The 19,184-nt window shown below is 34.1% G+C and overlaps 2 protein-coding genes across 2 annotated transcripts; one reads left to right on the top strand and one right to left on the bottom strand.

The window, feature by feature from the left end:
- Positions 1–4,904: 4,904 nt before the first annotated feature.
- On the top strand, positions 4,905–6,186 carry LOC108558715 (forkhead box protein L1-like). The gene has a single exon (XM_017915710.1). It carries the CDS (start codon positions 5,090–5,092, stop codon positions 5,948–5,950), a length of 861 nt encoding a protein of 286 aa, XP_017771199.1. The 5' UTR covers positions 4,905–5,089; the 3' UTR covers positions 5,951–6,186.
- Positions 6,187–16,153: 9,967 nt separating this feature from the next.
- LOC108558714 (tRNA modification GTPase MnmE) lies at positions 16,154–18,317 on the bottom strand. The gene is made up of 6 exons (XM_017915709.1): positions 18,050–18,317; positions 17,501–17,901; positions 17,154–17,433; positions 17,017–17,099; positions 16,543–16,958; positions 16,154–16,480 (listed from the first exon to the last, which is right to left on the bottom strand). The coding sequence occupies exons 1-6, from the start codon at positions 18,228–18,230 to the stop codon at positions 16,255–16,257; spliced, it is 1,587 nt and encodes a 528-aa protein (XP_017771198.1). The 5' UTR covers positions 18,231–18,317; the 3' UTR covers positions 16,154–16,254.
- Positions 18,318–19,184: the final 867 nt, after the last annotated feature.

Below are 19,184 nucleotides of genomic sequence, written 5' to 3'. Positions count from 1 at the left end.
ATCAGTACTAATTGTGTATACACTTGTTTGCAGATGAAACTACTAGAATCTCTCCAAGTGCATCAACCAATTTAAAGTTGAAGTCACATAAGAAAAAGGTCACTTTTAGTGGTAAATAGTTAATAAAATAAAGTAATGTTATAATATCACTAATTTTGTTACTTTCCACAGATGTGCTCACTTTTATAGACGACGAACCAATGGAGGATCCTGATTTATGTATGTATTTTAGAATAAAGACTTATATTACATTAAATATACTCTATAATAATGATTTATTTTTGTTCACATGAGTAGCCGAAAGTTCCTCGGATGAAGGTAAAATTGTTTTGCTAAAGTGAATAAATATTTAATCTAATATATATATTTTTCAGATTAACTTATGTAAAGCAAGAAGAACATCAACTCATACTATATAACATAAAAATGTAAAGGACTAACATTTTAGAATCAAGAAAATTATAGTTTTTAGATTTTTATAAATATTAATTAGGTTAAGGATTATTTATTTTATATTTTTTATGTTCTATTATTAATTTACATAGTTGTTTTAATAAAACCAATTATAAAACAAGTTTGTGTATATTCCCAGAAATTTTCTTAGATTATCCTTGTTTCGTTAACTAAAGTAAATGTAAATATAAATTTATAAATTACATAAAAAAATATATGAAGTTTTAATATGAACTTTAATAATGATTCATGAATGGAGCAGAAAGATATAACAAAGAAAGGTGGATAGCCAAGAATTGTCATAAAATCTCAAGGTGTACGTTTGTGGGGGATGTTATGTCGAGTTCGATTTGAGGTTTAAACTGCAAAATGCAAAGTTAGGGGGTTCCTGGTATTTGAGTTTATGGCTGTTGACGAGGTGCGGCGTTGGCGTCAGGGTAGCTCGAAGGGGTGGTGGTTTGACATGGGTAGCCAGAGGGATCGTAGGGGTAGGTGCAGGGGACACGCGCGGATGCCGTAAACGATGGGTGGAATGGATGTGGGGTGCAGGGGGGATGATGAGGTGGGGGCGTTTGGTGGCGGCCAAAAAGGGTGGCTTGAAGCCCCACCAGTCCCAAGGGATGGCACTAGTCTGTAATTAAACTCCCTGTCTGGTATTGCGAGAGCCCGCCGGCTCCGACTTCTTCCCCGTCCGTATCCTCACGACTCACCGAAACGAGAGCGAGGATAATGTTATATAACTCATAGATGGAGAGATAGAGAAGGAGAGAGAAATTGATCACTGGTTATATGTGTTGGATATAGACTTTAAGCGGATAGGATTATGGATTTATTATTACCTGATTTTATTTCTTAGACGCGTATCGTTGCCGAATTTCGTACCCTTCTGCAACCCCTGCTAACTTTCCATGGTTTTCGTGAACCAAGCATCCGGATTGAAGCAACTTAAACTATACGTATACATATTACATAATGCAACTCCTGCGGCATGGAAAAAAAAAATGTGTAATACAGCGCGCAAAAAGAAAGTTAATTAATGCACGTTCAAACTACAAGGAGACACAATTTTTGTTTAACTATATTCTAATGGAAAATAGATCCTCTTTAGTAATAATTAATTAATTAAACGAGAGTTTGCATCTCTTTAAAATTCAAATAATAATTTTTATATTAAATTAATACAAGAGTATTACCATTACGTAATTACGTATTAATACAATATCATTACAATGAAGTAATATAATGCATTTATTAATAAGCTATAGCTCTTTTTTCTTTCGGGATTAATATTAATACCCGAGTATTGTAATTACGCATTAATACCCGGCGCATCCACGGAAATCTACCGGTATAAAACAAAATATATTTTAAAATGTTTTTTTTTTCATCATTCGCCGAAATAATTCGTTTTAAATAAATTTCTATTATATTCAACTTTTCATGAATTCTATTTCAGGTTTTTTTTTTTAAGATTTTCAATTATATGATTTTAATACTAAAATTTATAAAATAATAAACATAATTTATTAGCCAGAAATTCAGCAATAATACAACAAAAAAATAGAAAGAAAAAACAACTTAATAAAATAGAAATTTTGGAAAGAAAAAAACCAATAAATACCAAAATTTTCAATATAACAATAGCAAGGTAACAAAACCAATGAGACTTAGAAAGAAATTTAAGGGAAAGGGAACTGTTTTTTATGACGGGCATTGGAATTGAGGTTGATTTTTGGATTGAGAAGGATTCCTAGGTATTTTACAGATGGTGATGGGTATATGGGAAGGTTCCCAAAAGAAATACGGGGTGACAATAGGGTAATACGATGATAGCTAATAAGGAATTTTAGAAAGGTTTATTTTCAGACGCCACAAGGTGAACTAGGATAAAGACCAAACAAGATAGAAACTTTTTATTCAATTATATCAAAATAGAAAATAAATTAAATATGTTATTATGCAAACTTTTAATATATATATTTCTAAGTAGTTTAATTATTTTGTTAATATAATTTATTAATCTAAATAACAATTTTGTGTTTAATCACAAAGAGATTTTAATTAATACCAGAGCATAACTAGTTTTATAGAAACTTTAATTAATTACAACAATAAAACCATTCAATAAAATTTATTTTTTTCATAGAATTAGTTTCATTAAAATAAAAGAATAATCCAAATATATTCAAATTTTTCTTTGATTTTATTTTCATTAATAAATCAATAAATTTCTCAATATTTTACATTTAAAATGTACATATTTATATTTTGAATTAAGCAGTTATAATAAAGCAACGTAATAATAAATTTTATTTGAAAATTATCAAAATGTTATGACTTTATCAAAACTGCAAATTTTGATTTGTAATTGATTTTATTGAAGAAAAAAAAAGATTTTATTGAAATCTATACCTTGTTGAGGAGAGGATCAAAAATAAAAGTAGAAAATAAAGGAGCCTTAGGATGTAAGAAGTTGTTCCCGATTGATTTCGGTGCGTTCGTGCGGGGGTGGATGTGAACGTATCACGGACTGGTCGTGTGTTTAGAAATACAATGTGTGATATCAGATACGGCCGGCCTCGTGACCAGAATCAACTGTACAATAGTTCCATCGATCTATCCAACACACAGACACACAAAATACGAACGTTTTCGGTACGTGTGAGCCGTGCCGTGTACAACACACACATACGTTCACACAAATGTATAAAATGGATGCGGGACCAGAGGTGGATGTGGACAAGGACAGATAGATATGGGCAAATAGGGATGGAGATAGGTAGATGGATGGAGAGGAAACGAGGCCAGACAATTCGTTCGCAAAACCGCCATTCACAATTGTAAATGAACTGCCAATGTTCAAATTAACTTGAACGCTTCACCTCACCAATTGCGACCGCTTCACAAAAGTCTACTTTTACTGCTATTTTTCGTTGCGGAATTCACGAGACTGTATATATCTATGTGCATACATTCCATCAACTTTTCATCCATCTTTTTCTCTATCCTCCTAGTTTTTATCCCTTTTTCGCACCCAATTATTTCTTTTTTTTGTTTCCTCGAGCATTGTTTGTTTTTTGTTACTTTTCGCTTCCCTTCCGCTTCCAGCGTAATTGCGATTGAAATATATAATTTCCCGAGCGCCCGTGTTGTATAACACTCTGTTACGCGTAAGCGAAGTCGCTCAAATATTGTTATCCGTCGGCACCAAACTGAAGCATCTACAAACAATTATAAGAACTTTGCATGATTTCAATTTGAAAAAAAAAACACAAATGCATCAATTAGAAGTAAAAGTGTAAACCAATCAATTGTAGATTAACAAGAGATGTAAATGTGTATAAAAATATTAGAGGTGATCCAATTTGCGAATCTACTGCCGTGCCTTGACATTTACCTCGCACTTACGGCTAGGTAGAATTTACTAAGTACTCTTTCTCTTTTCATATTTTCGTTTTGTTTATATCGTTGATGGATTAAATAAATGGTAAAAATATTATGCTAATAACTCACAGCAGTTTGTCTGTCCAGGGACACGGAAAATCACTTTAAACGTAGCTACCTTGTATTTCCCTGCCTTGTGTGAACTTATACAGTTGTTGATATTTCTTCGCTTTGTGTTCTTTATTTTCGTTTAATTGCAGAGCGATGAATATATTTGTGTAGAGAGTAATAGGTTTTCGTTTATTGTTGTATAAACGGCCTATAAAATTTGAACGTTCATAGATGCATACCATGGAGTGTGTGTGCATCGGTATAGGTGGCATATGTATTATATTTTTTTTGGTATGGGCTTGTATCTATCCATCGAGGAGATGAGTTCTTCTTGTTTTGTGAGCCGAGCGCGCAGTGGCCACTCCCAGCAGTCCCCCTCTTCAAAAGCAGAGCCACTGTCTATGGATGGCACGGCATCTTCGTCACACCTATCTACCTGGATTCGAAATGTTGGCTAAATATTGTCATTATGCTTGCGTACAATGGATATGTATTCATTTGTCTTGCAGGCCAAGGAATGACACGGGAGGCGCACGCCTTCGGCCATCTTTGATTGCGCCGAATTCGCAAAAGGGATTGTTTAAATGCGGCTTTCGAGCTAATTAGTATGTTCCATTCGAATGGGATTCCTCTTCTGCGCCTTTCCTTTTTCAACTCGAACACCCCCCACCATCGGCTACCCTTGTGAACAAAAGTCCCTGCGAAGGGATAGGCCCTTGCGCGGGGCGAGACGGCCGACGGGATTCCGCTGCGAAAATCGGCAGATATGGGGTTGAAACCCTTAACTCGTGACAACATGGCTGGGCGGGGTTTTCACCGTTTCCGGAAGGTTGCCGCAAGTTGCTATTGGTAGGCGCGCACCCCGCCTCCAGCCTGTTGGCAAATATTGGACCAACAAATACACTCTGTTTGTAGCATGTTTAGAGATGCTCACTAGAGTCTTAGCAGTTAGTTACCTTTCGTTCGTTTAATATGATTGATCGCTCAGCGACACTACCTACCAAAGCCGTACACTGAAATCAGATACATTTTGCCAGTTGCGGTGTCGGGTGTTCCACTAGTGTTTTAAGTGACATAAGCATCCTTTATTTTTGTTGCACCTTTTGTTGAGTTCGGGATTTGGAAGCAGAAGGACGTGGAGATGTGCAGCAACGAGACGCCGACCACCTCGACGCCCAGGCTCCCGATGCCCTTCAACCTGGATAACGGTCCCAGGGCCCTGCTTCCCATTGATCAATATCGCTTACAATTATATCAGTATGCAGTCGCGGAGAGATTGCGTTATCCTCTTCTGAACCCATTCCCAACACCTCTTCCGTGTTATCCGTTGTTCCCGCGCGTGCTACAGCCTGAAGAACCGAAGCCACAGCACAGCTACATCGGCCTCATAGCCATGGCCATACTAAGCGCTCCCGAAGGCAAGCTCGTCCTCTCCGACATCTACCAGCACATCCTGGATCATTATCCGTACTTCAGAACAAGAGGTCCGGGCTGGAGGAACTCGATCAGGCACAACCTCTCTCTGAACGATTGCTTTATCAAAGCTGGAAGAAGCGCCAACGGCAAAGGCCATTACTGGGCCATCCACCCAGCCAACGTGGATGATTTTCGGAAGGGCGACTTCAGACGCAGGAAAGCCCAGAGGAAGGTTCGCAAGCACATGGGGTTAGCCGTCGACGAGGATGGCGCTGATTCCCCAAGTCCTCCGCCGCTTTCAGTGAGTCCTTCATCGGTGGTTCCCGGTCCTTCGACGGCAGTTTTCCCGGCTCCAAACCGTGGTCCGTCGCGTAAACGCCAGTTCGATGTTGCATCTCTTCTCGCGCCGGATTCCGGCGAAGACACCGCCGAAGAAGACATCGACGTCGTCTCCAGTGACCAGCAGGAGCAGCAGACCACCAGACCTTGGCCTATCTTCCCCATCGTCAACTACTACCAGGCCCTTCTTCAGGCGCGACCAAATCCGCAGAACGAACCGTCGACCAACGCCAGCGAAGACTCTTAAATTTCACATTCCAGAAGATAATGAAAAAAATAATAATTATTAAAAATTAAACTAGTGAGGCAAGTGAACTGTGTAATCGATACCTCTTTCTGTAATCTCAATCATTTAAATTTAACAAAATTATGTAAGACACTGCTAGTGCAATTCCACCAAAACCGATACAAAGCTGAGGAAAATCTATTTTAGAATCTCCAATGTGTAGCGAATCCGGACCCCCTACGAGAAAAATGAATCGACATCCACGTTTATCTCAAAATATGTAAATACTCTCAAATCTCCTATATATAAATATATATAAAGTAAATTAAATATTTAAACTTGTGTATGTATAAAATGTATATCTCTATATTACTTAAATATATGTAAATATTACGTAATTAACGTATATCGTGTGCAGTTTCCTTTGAATTCGCCACCACCCAGCGTTAAAATTGCGGAGTCCTTCGCGTTCCGGATTAGTTCCGAGTAGTTGGCGGAAAGTTAGAAACTTTTAGCTTGCCGTCGCATCGCGCAAAGTGGAAAATTGATCATTTCGCAACCCAAAACTTTACATTCAACACTCTCATTCTGTTTCACTTTAAATTTAAAGATGAAAAACTTATTTAATAATTACAAAGAATACATAAAATCGAAATATATTTATAGTTAATAAAATCAAAACAAAATGTATGAATTCAGAAATTTATTGAAAACGATAGTAACTTAGTAATACCAAGTTACTATCATTCAGCAAAATTAGTTACAAAATGTATTGAATAAAATATTATTTATTTCCTTATAAAAATCACACTACAATAATAAATTCTTATAGATTTAGAATATTCTCCAAAAAAATCTCTTTTTAAACTGTGATTTATTAGATTAATACTGTTTGAGATTTGTTGTTTTATTTAATTAACCAAAGAAAAGAAACAAAATTTATTTGATTAAAAAAAATATAAAAAAATGTATTTATTTTAAGTTATTTGTTTTTATATATATTTATAATATAGATATTTTAACTGTAAATAAAAAAGTAAAATAAATAAAAAAGTATATTTAATTTATAACTAATTCCTGAAAAATAAATCAAATTTTTGGGAAAGAAATAATTGAATTATTTTGTTGTTTAATTCTGATGGTATTCGTAGAATTAAATAAAAATTATTGTTGTATATATTTTTTTTTAGTTAACTTATTTAATTTAATTACTTCTAAACTTGGATAATTTTTTACATTATTTATTAATATTTCATTAATTTTAAGTGGATAATAAAATAAAATATTATTTATATCTTTGTTATAATTATATTAATTACAATAAATATTTGGAACAAATAATTCCAATACCAATTAAATATAATTATTTTCCCTCATTTAGATTTAATTTACTTATCATGACGGCAAAAGAAGGCAATACATTTTCAACTTCAATTTGTTATTAGCGGTAGATAAAAACACTGAAATATTACGTAACAAACATATATCAAAGATTTATAAGATTCATTAATCATTGTGTTTATGGATTATTCAAAATGTTTGGATCTACGAAAATGTAAGAAATATTATGATGATATTAAAGGATGAAATCTTTCAACAATTCCCTTTCTTTAACATGTTTGAATGAATATTAGTTTTCACCTGCCAGCTAATAAAAATAGTACTGATTATCCCTTTGTAAATGAGCTTAAGTATTTACACTTCCTTTAGGGACGTTTGTTGTGTGTGTTTGACTTTAATCTGTGCTTCGGCAAATTCGCCGAAGGCCATTATCATTGGAAAGTGGAAATATGTGGATGTTGCCGGAACAAAGATCGTGTTTTGGTCGGGATTAGGCGAAGACACAATGCGACTTCCGTGCCTCGGATTTTTAACTTCTCTGACAAGCCTCCATCTCCGTTCCGCAACAACTAAAGTTCCCTCTTCCTTTCGACATTGTCCTCTTTCCTCGTCTGAAAAGGTACGATATTTTCTTTTCAACGTAAATGCCCTTAAAACCGCGATAATCCCTCAGTGCATTCAATGGGACTATGTCAAGTAGATTAGTTGGGACAATACAGTACTTGTCCATAAAATACCCACAATATTTAGGGTACCTCCTGAGGGATAAGAGTGCTCCTCGTTAAAGATTCCACACTTCGGCCCTTGATCGAATTAACTCAATGGATGGGACGGGACGGTACACACACATACTCTGGCACGGCCCACATCCAGGACCAATTTAAATGAAGCAATGATGAGAGGAGTATAGGTGCAGCTTTAGCCATTGTGAATTAGAGGGGAACCTTTTGTAGTACAACTAATTCACTTAAGCTTCGCCAACATGAATTTACACCTTTATAGCTAATATATTAAATAATTTTCATTTCTATATACATATTAAACTTGTAAAGTAAAGTTTAAAGATCAATTAATTTTTTATGACAAAAAATAAAAATTACAGATCAAAATATTTGTTATCATTGATATCAATTAATTTTCTAAATAAGCTTAGCTGTAAGTAAATTAATGTAAAGTAAAATTTGTAGTATACATAAAAAAATACTGCAGTTTTTCTGCTACTTTTGTTAACATTTTAATACTAAATAAAGTAAATTTTCTACGATAATTTCTATACTGCCATATATGAATTTGTTGAAAAAATAAATAAATTGAAGGACAGTCAATTCCGCTTAATCGAGACAGCCACGGACAAAATCCTACTTCGGATAATAGGGACACTCGTATATTTGTCCGCATTAAGACAAATATACTAGTGCCAATGTGTCCCGATTAATCGGAATAGACTGTATTTCTTTATAGCATTTAAGTAATAAAAAATTGGTCTATTAATTGTACAAAGATTGAATTATTGAAGATAAAAGGAGAGTGTCAAAAAAAAGAAGTGTACGTCATAATTGGCGAGTTCGAGAGATGTGCCCTTTGGTGACGCACATTTCGAGTATTATTGAATTATTTTTGTCCTAAACGTTTAATAACGCGGCGGCAGCTTTCATCCCTGTTGAAACTCAACACCACCAGCAGCAGGCAGAGGGGAGGGAAATACAATAATATAAACGGAATAAAAAAAGAGAGGGGTGAAAAGGAACGAAACGAAGAATAAAATAATCAACAATATTGACTTATATTGACGTCACTTTCTTTCTCCTTCTCTGTTTTAAGTGAGTTTGTTTTAAAGGTAAGTGTTGCGGCGTTAAGGATAATTAATGAGTTATAAGGTTATCATGTGTTATGTAGCCGACGCGGCCTGATGCTTTTATAGTTTTAAAGTGCTAGAAGATTTATAATTTGAAGCCGCTACTCGTCTGTATTTTAGACCCGCCGATGACCTATCAAAAAAAAAACGAAAAGGGATTGAAGATGATGATGACGAGGATGAAGAAGAACCGATCTAGAGGAGGAGGATATTGAGAGCCGACAGACAGAAGGAGTGTGTGGAAGACCCATCCAATGTGATACCCAACCCATCGCGGCAGATCGATATCGGTGACCCTCTTCGCCACAACAAACAGAAACACGAAAACAATAAGGGCGAAACTGCAAATTCATATATATATATATGAAATCGTGCGCTTCAAAGGAACGATTCGTTCCCATTGTTTTCGCACAAAGAACGTAGCTTTTGTTCCATTTAAAGTACGGTCGGTTAAGTGGCTTAATGAATTCACCACGAGATCCCATAAACATTCATTATCATTTCTCGGATACCTTAAAAATGCATAGGCATCAAACAAATCGTCTAATAAATATTAATGTAGTACGTAAATGAAACCAACCGATCATACACTGTATGTAATAATAAGTAATTTCATTCATTTCTAAAATTGTTTTAGAAGTTAATATTATTTAAAATTTACAAAATATTTTACTAACTATATTTTATACAATGGTTTCAATGATTTTATAGATGATAAAATTTAAATGTAACTCCTTAAATGGATTTGTAATTATGTTTCTATTGTTGATAATTTGATGCTTCTTCGATGTGTATTTTTCTTTTCAAATATTATTTCTTAATGCGTTGATGGTTTTATGATTTACAGTTTTAATAATCATCACTTTGATGTATTTACTATTTATTACATAACATGATTTCAAGTATAAATATTTTATATTGAATTCTTATGTTTCATATTACATAACTTCATTGTGTTTTGATTTTTTATTTTATTACAATTTACAACATTCATTGAGAGTAATGTCTTTCTGCCAATTATATTTAAACAAATATGACAAAAAAAAATCAAAGATGGTTAATATATTCAAAGTCAAGTTTAAACTTTCTCGAACGATAATTTCCGGGAAAGTCCTGGGAAATTTACTTTAATTTTGATGGACAGAAATATAATCATCATAAGTTAGATTTGAATAAAAATAAAATATTTATAATTATAATATTTAATTATGTACGATTATATAAAATGTTGTTAATGAAATAATTCTTACAATCATCATTCTGTAATGCATGGTTTTATCGATATGTATAAGAACTGATATATAGGAGGTTTCTATATCCTTAAATTTGTCATTCAGTAATGCAGCTGTAATGATTTGGTTAAAGAAATATGAAAAGTGCAGGTAAGTTGTGTTATGCAATAATCTGTTTGCGTTTGCAAATCCTTTGTATAGCATGTTTTTCGTGTGTTCAGATTGGTGTGAACTTGTTAGGTGATGTGTAACCGCTGAAGGTGCGAGCGAAGCGTTCTTGAGAGCAGTTGCTCTTTGGTGTGTCTTTAATAAGGCCCCATGGTGATCCTCGAGATGTTTGAAAACACACATCTGGATAGCGGCGTATTCCGGAACACGTTCATTACTTACTCATTATTTCTTTATCCCGACACATTTATTCTTTTCATTTATATTCTTCACTCTGTTGATATATATTTGCTGTTGGTGTTTCTGTTACCCCCACGAAGCGTAAATAATTCAGATGCTCCAGAGTGTGTTGCTACTATTATTATTCGGTTAATGTGATTTTTATTTGGTCCGATGCGTTTCTATGGCTCCAACAATTGTAATAGTATTTATTGGACTGTGTGTAAATGACTAAATAATTGCAATACTAAATACCGTGGATAACATTGAATGCCTGAAGCCCCCCACTGGGCCACTGGTTCTCCCCCCGCGGTGTCTTACTTACACTCCGCCTAACCATTTATGCCCATTGTGGGAGAAAGCCCCGGGTAAAAGAGGATATGGTAATAGTTGTGAATATGCGTACTTCGATGGGTGCGAGAGAGAGAGATTGAGAGAGGGGTATGGTGGAGAGGAAGAGTTTTCCTTCCGACCCAACAGCTTTGGACTTATCAACACCTTCTCACAAAGCCGTCCCACTCTTACAATTCATATTCTCTTTTTTTTTATTATTGTTTCGCACTACCAAAAAAATACTAATACCAATATAATAATAAATACACATTGTATTCACCCTAGGCTGTTGCACCCCAACAGTCGTATTATTACGATCACAATTTGTAATTCATTTGACTTCCACACATTAACGCGGTCCACTTCTGGGGTCTCCCCGGTTCGCAACAAACAAATGCATCTCTACCACAACTTAATCTCATTTGAACTTCGAGTTTTCAAAACTGTTCTATACAAATTTTAAATAAACTTCAATATAATAACGATAATACACTTACGTTCTTTATTATTTACTTATAATTTTGTAAATGACAAAAACACTTCATTATGTATTAAATTGTCATATATAAAGTAGTAATATCATTATTTATTTTACAATTACAAGATTTTCGAGACTTTTTATCTATTTCAAGTAAAAATTAAGTTTTTCAGTAATAATCAGTACTTTTGAAGATTAATTTCATTGTTGAATTGCGGAACACCAGTGAAAATTTCAGGATTTACGAAGTGTTCCGTTGCAGGAAAATTTTTGTAAATATGCAATACATGTTATTATTAATAATATTAATTTATAAATATACTCAAATTTGTTACAGTGCATACAAACATAATAAAATCTAAAATCAATTCGAAAAACTATTAAAAAATAACAATTATTAGTTTTTAATTCTTTGAGAAATTCGCAACAAATTTATAGACAAATGAAAGGATAATTCCTCTTTCCTGGATATTTCTTAGAAAATTACTATAATTCCCCACTAGGCATGTTGAAAAGGTGGGACAATGCGTATCCCTCCGCCCCAAAAATTTTTGCTAATTTGTTGCGAGCAATTTTTTATCATTCATGAAAATAATACTGAAAAAGTATATAAATTTATAAATTTTAACTTATATTGTAGTTATGTAAAGAATATTTAATTTGACTTATTTTGTGTAAATAATAAATGTCAGGAGCACAGGAAATGACAAGGAGGCGGCGATATTCTGTTTCGCGTAATGGAAATTTTCCGTAAAAATTCCGAACACACGTCTGAATTCAGCTAGATACAAGAGTGACATGAATATGAAAATATGGATGCGAGCCCTAAACTCGAGCAAGATGAACAACAATGATATATATATATACATAATTTTCCATACATTTCGTTGAATGTACCTTTTTCCTATGTCTTTACTCATGCAAAGGAAATGGTATAATTTCGTTATTATTCGGGATGTTTCATTTAGTATCGTGAAAATTCCAACACCACACCCCCCGTAGTCAGCACGTATATACCGCACATCTCTTCTTGTTTTATCTGGGAATACAAATGCCAGCGGGGAAAGAAAATGCAAATACCGAAAAACACAATTCCATTTTCACGCTTTTACATAAATAGCCGACTCCCCGAACGATTTTCAGGCGCCAGGGTTGGACGGGGCTACCGGGCGTCGCCGCAGGACCTTCGGCGTCGGGGAAATCCTTCGCGTCGCGGCCCTGGAAAAATGCAAAGGAACGGCTGCCGAAGTTATTCTGCGGCGTTCGTGTAAATATTCCTGCGTTTCTTTTTCTCCCTATAAATATATATATATATATGACGTGAAAATAAGAGGGAATGGCTGCGGGCGCCTTTTGAAAAAATTCTGCACACAACGCGAAAAATATGTATATTTTCCGAGCGCGTTCGCCCAATCAGACGAGTTGTGAGAAACGAAAGAAAATAGACACACTGGTGATGATAATAATAATAATAACGACGGTGGTGGGAAATACGCAGGGGCGGAATGGAACATTGAGAGAAGGAATGGGGATGATCAAACAAAACCATAAGAAAGGTAACATAAATGAACGTAAAACAACGTTTCCAGAGGATGGAACTGAATCTTCCAAGCGCCGACGGAGAAATACAATTACGTAACGTCGCGTTTTAAATATACGTACGTGAATATTATAGTTTCAAATTTGAGCACTAAATTTTCGTGTTATTTACTAAATGGTTCCATTATACTTGAATCTCAAGTTTAAATGTAATTATTGTTATTCTTACCTCGAATATGGAAGAAATGCTCATTTATTTAAATTATATCAATTAATAATAATTATATAATGAACTTAGGTTGATGGTAGTTTGAAAAGAATTTGAATAATTTAAAAGTGAATTTAGATTTGCTGAAAAGTGTTAAAGTGGTAAAACTTAAATGCTGGGAAAGGGAAATACTTAGAAAAGAGGTAAAACAGAAATGACGTAAAGTGGTGTTCGTAAGCAAACAGTGGATTCGTGTTGATTCTAGCTGATGGAAATGATTGCATACAAGTAGAAATAATATTAAGTTACTGATCCAGCAGACAATGGTGGGTTTCGTCGCTTTTCAATATCACATGTATGTACGTATACATATTTTGAATAATCATTTCGGAGCGGTCCGAAAACCGATGGATTGGTTATTCAACAAACAAACCCTTTGGGCTCAGATTGTCTGCGATAGGTTCGAGTGTCGGATTGCATTATCCGTGGCCCGGCCATCCATCCGGTTAGTTATAACTTACTTTTACCTAATGTTTGCTCAACCACCCGAGATGCACAAAAACCCCATCGACACTTCACACAACAAACAACAACACCCAACAACAATTCCCTTTCACAGCATTCCACCCAGAAATACACAGATATTACTTAAGATAACACCAGCGACGTGGGAAAAACGAACCATCAAAATTGGCATCCGCTTTTGACCAGAAAAGAACCAGAATTCAAGTAAACGTATCCACCCAATTGGAAACAACACAAAAGAAAAAAATCCTTTACGATTTACTAGTAAACAATTTTGATTGAATAACATCTGTTGCTTGTTATAATCTTCCTGATTGAGACAAAGACAATTATTTGAAATAATGGAACATCATCATATTTTTTATGAATTTTTTTTTTTATAATTATAAACATAGCATCGCGTGGATTAGTGAAATTAAACAGTAAAATAACATATTCCGGCCACGTTTTGGCTTGGCATTACTGATGGAATGAATTGTGATGGGTAACAAAGAGGTGTACGAGGGAGTTTGGGGCTGGTGGCAGGAGCGAAACGAAAATTGTAAAACAAAAAGGCAGAAGTAGAAAAGGGGGACAACGAAGGATGTGTGGTTTGGTTGGTTGAAGGGTGGACGGAGAGTATTTACATATGAGATACATAAAACATGAAGGTGTGTGGAAAACAGGCAGCCGGCATTTTGTAAATATTGGTCTTGCACCTTCTTCTTCTTCTTCTTTTTCTTCTTCGGACTACGATCTTCTGGCTCGGTCCTTCTTGGGTTCCCTTACAGCAAACACTCGTCTCGAGATGAATCGTCCGTCCGGGCCATTAGCTGTTTCATATAATACTTCACATTGTAATACACTCCGTGCACGTGGTTCAGCCATATACGTTCCCTCAAAATGGATAAATATTGATTTTAAAATAGTTACACCCACTGGGAACACCATTGTTTTCGCCTTGAAACGAAGAAATAAATTCGTGCATAAGGTAAACAGTAGTTACTTTATTCACATTATAAGTATAAACAAAGATAAAAAAAATATAATTACTAAAACAAATCACTATTTCATATATGTCCCTAAATAACAACATTTTATGACTTCAGTTTAATTTCAAATTTGTTTTATTGTCTTTCTGATTTACTTTCATTTAGTTGTTTATTAAATTTTCGAGTCGAAATATCTGCTCTTTCAGCTTATAAATTTATAGATTCGATGAAATTTGTACTATTCCTACGAATAACAAACTGAAAATTCTAATACAAAATTGTGTTAATTTTGTACTAAAATCTATCCATCGTTAAATAAGAATGTTTATTAATTATTTTTATTAATTTATGATTATAGTTGCAAGTTTTTGTAATTTTATTTACTAAAATAAGTATCTGCAATTATACTGTGAATATGCAATCAACTGTAGAATATGTAATATGCGTAAACGTTAAAAAAGATGTAATATTTATCGGCAGTGCTAGTAATTAGTAAAAGGACTGATCGTGACGAAGAGCGTTGAATGGCGTTTCAATATTAATTGAGAGGAATTACATGTGAATGCGAAGATCTCGGGTATAATACAATGGGAGTTGTCTCGAGAACGAGGACAAAAGGAAAAATGGTGCTTTGTTTGGCATTGATACCTTAATATTTAGTTGATCGCGATGGTATCGTTAAAAGTGAGTGCTCTTTTAAATCAACACTAAGTAGCAGAAATTTGGAGCGCTTTGTCGGCATCGGGGCTATATTATATCCAGCTCTAAGAAACCTTATACACACTTATAAAACTGTACACACATGCATGTGTATACATATATACCTGAATGCATGCAAACGCATTCATTCTTCTGTCAGCCGCGTGTATTCTTTTCGAACGTAGGATGGGATGACTCCGCGCTTTCGCCTGATATCTATCTGACATAATGACAGACCTTTTGTGAATGTTTATAAGGATTACTATTGCCTAAAACAATATCAAAACATAGATTTGACAGGCATCTGTGTGTATATGTTATGGCAAAATTGGTTTGTCATATCAGACTCAACAGAAAATGGTTTGTTCGAATATTGTTATTGTTACGGTCCCTTTCATCAATATCTTACAATGTGCGTGTTTTCAATGTGACGCATTCCTCAGGCCGAACCTTCAGATTTAAAGTAATAATGATCGCATCAAATTAACACGCAAACGATCTTCAACCACAATGGCAAATAAAACGAAAATTGAACGCGTATTATACTAATTTTATTAGTATCAAAACACTAATATTAAAACATATATAAATAAAATGTAGATATATTATCTAACTAGAAAACAAGAATAAATATATCTTAATTTTAAATATCAGTCTCTTTCTCACTTGTACATTGAATGCATTCAAAATAACATCTTTAAAAATATTAAACAGTACAACATTTTGTAATAAAATTTTGTTAGAAAATTGGATTCATTTACTTTCCAACACAAAACTTTTCAAATATACTATCTAGGTGTTTTTCTCTAGCTGTTTTTCCAGCTAACAATTCTAAATGTTTAATGACTCGATCCAAAGCAGTCACGGCGATGGCCGAATCAAGGGAATCTTTTTTAATAGAGCTCAATTCGGAAATGCATTTTAGCAAATACTCCTTGTGGCGCATACTACTAAAAGAGACGACGCCGTCGTCTGGTTCGAACCTGAACAACAAAAAAAAACACAATTAGATCGATTTCAAAATGGATAATCCACTTCCACTCACTCTGCATATAAAGTCCTCATTAAATATGTATAAAACTTAGTAAAACCATAATTCGTCTTACAGGAAAAACAAATAACGGATTCAGTTAGCGATTTCTCTACATTTCCATCAATGTCATTAATTAAGTCATATTTATTCATAATAACAATAGTAGGAGATTTGAAGAAATTCAGAAAATCCCTCGTATCGTTGTGTAGATGTGTTAAACCCATTTCATTCATGTAGTCTTTCAAAAATCCAATTATGGTGTTGTCACCTCCTACACTTATATACCTCAAAAGGTCAGCACTTGAGCATACTAGCACATTGATTTTGGTCGTTTGATCTTCCAGAGCTTCTACTGCTTTAAATATACCTTGGCCCTCGATGAAATCTTGAGTTTCAATCCGTATACCAGCAGAATCCACAAATCGAACCTGCAATTCAATCAAGCTCGAATTGGAAAGTAGTATTCATAAATTTAGGATTTCATACTTTATAACCAGACACGTGTGTGACACTTTCCACCATATCCCTTGTCGTTCCCGGAATATTTGTAACAATTGAGTCAGAATCAGCTGAAAAGTACATAATCATGTGATTATTTCTTTAGTTGGTTAACATCGCCTTACATAACATATTAAATACGCTGGTTTTGCCAACGTTTGGTGCTCCGTAAATAAAAACTCTAATCCCGTCTTTTATGTTCCTCGCCAATTCTAATTTGTCCAATTCATTTTTCATCTCGTTTTGAACACCTAGTAGTTTAGCATAGAATTGATCAATATTAAAATTGATCTCATCTGTATCCCCAAAATCAGTATCAGCCATTAGATCAACCTGCAGAGTAATTATCCTATTTTCCCAATCATGAATCATTTCTGATGCACCTCCATTCATTTGGTGCAGTGCCTGAAAATAAGATTAAAAAAAAAACAAATTAATTATATTTGCAAAAGCATATACACATTGTACGTACAATCTTTCTTTGTGTTTCAGTTTCAGAGTCTAACAAATCAGCTAATCCTTCAACCTGGGTCAAGTCCATTTTTCCATTATAAAATGATCTCTTGGTGAACTCTCCAGGTTCTGCTAATCGGATATGTTCCATTCTGATAAGATTATCAAGAATAGACTTGGTGACCGCTTTACTTCCATGTGTTTGCAGCTCCACAGTATCCTCACCAGTAAAGCTATTTGGCTTAGGGAAATATAATACAAGCCCGCTATCAATGTGTTCACCAGTGAACGGGTTGTAGATTTTAGAGAAAGTGGCAAATCGTGGTTTTGGCAGAACTTGTGGTTTAATCATGCGAAGTAATGCAACTTTGGCATGTTCACCAGACAGTCTAATTACTGCTACTCCACTTTTACCTTCCACTATAAATAATTAAATGTAATATTAAATGGTATTAGATATACAAGTATGTTTATGAACCTAGTAACGTAGCCTGGAGTTTAGAAATACACAGTAATATCAGTATATGTGATGAAGATAATCAAAAGCTCAGAAGAAAAATGTTCTTACCTGTAGCTTGTCCACATATTGTGTCTGGAACACCTCTAATGACTTCTTTATCTTCTTTATTACCAAGATTAGGTGAAAAATAAGTGTCCTCAGACATTGTTGCGAAATTCAACCCCCGCAGTCGCGGTTGCAATAACCGCACGAAACATTTGCTGCAGTTCATAAACATAGTTGATACCATTGAAACGTAATTCAAACGAATTCGAATATTTAGAAATTTGAAACCGCTGCATGTGCTACCACTCAGCTGATACTCTGCTACTATTGATCCAATTGCACATGGCATTGGATGCGCAGCGCACGTATTCTATAAATTCCTTCCAAATATCTATTATAACTTACAAAAAACTATAAAAATCCATAAAATTTTCAGTTATAATTTTGAATTTGCCGGAAGATATCTTTTATTACTGAATTGGTAAATGTTTACCCTTGCGTGATTGGTAAAAAAAAAACACTTAAACAACAAATATACTAAAACTATGATCAAATAATAGTTACCAATATTATAAGAAACTATTGCATATGTAACAAAAGTAATAAATATCAAATTTACATTATTTTATAAATGTCTATTGAGTTGCCTATAGTTAAAATATTTTAATTTGTCATTTTTTATTGTAATTCAATATAATTATACAATTTTTGTGATCAAATATAATATAAATCAGTGATTCACAAAGGTGAAGGTGCAAATTGAAAAGAATAGTTAAATAAATGGTTATATTCATATATATATATATGAAACTTTTAATTTACTGTGCTAATCTAATAAATCTTTCGCTTTCGTTTGTTATAAAATAAATTAGTTTTGATCAATTAATAAGAAAGATATTATGCTTTAATAAGTTGGCGGTTTTCGCGAATCAAAAAAAATTGAAGGAATAATCAATATACAGTCTGCAACCGCACATACCTGTTACAGACTATTTCCTGCAAATTCCGACAGATGTCATACGCAATTATGAAATGCAACAAAAATTTGATGGTTTTCGAGTTATTAACGAAAATCGATTTTTAAGTAAATCCTATTCACGTCAGCAGGCGACTTGAAGACAGTACGAAGATGTAGGTTGGCTCGTTAGAAAAAAAGCTTTCATACGAGTGGTAGATGATGTAACTATCTTAAGGATTT

The sequence above is a fragment of the Nicrophorus vespilloides genome, unplaced genomic scaffold (assembly GCF_001412225.1).
Source record: "Nicrophorus vespilloides isolate i.1.1-1 unplaced genomic scaffold, Nicve_v1.0, whole genome shotgun sequence".
Lineage (NCBI taxonomy): Eukaryota > Metazoa > Arthropoda > Insecta > Coleoptera > Silphidae > Nicrophorus > Nicrophorus vespilloides.
Note: the sequence above shows the minus strand (reverse complement) of the source record. Positions and strands in the feature narration are given on the sequence as shown.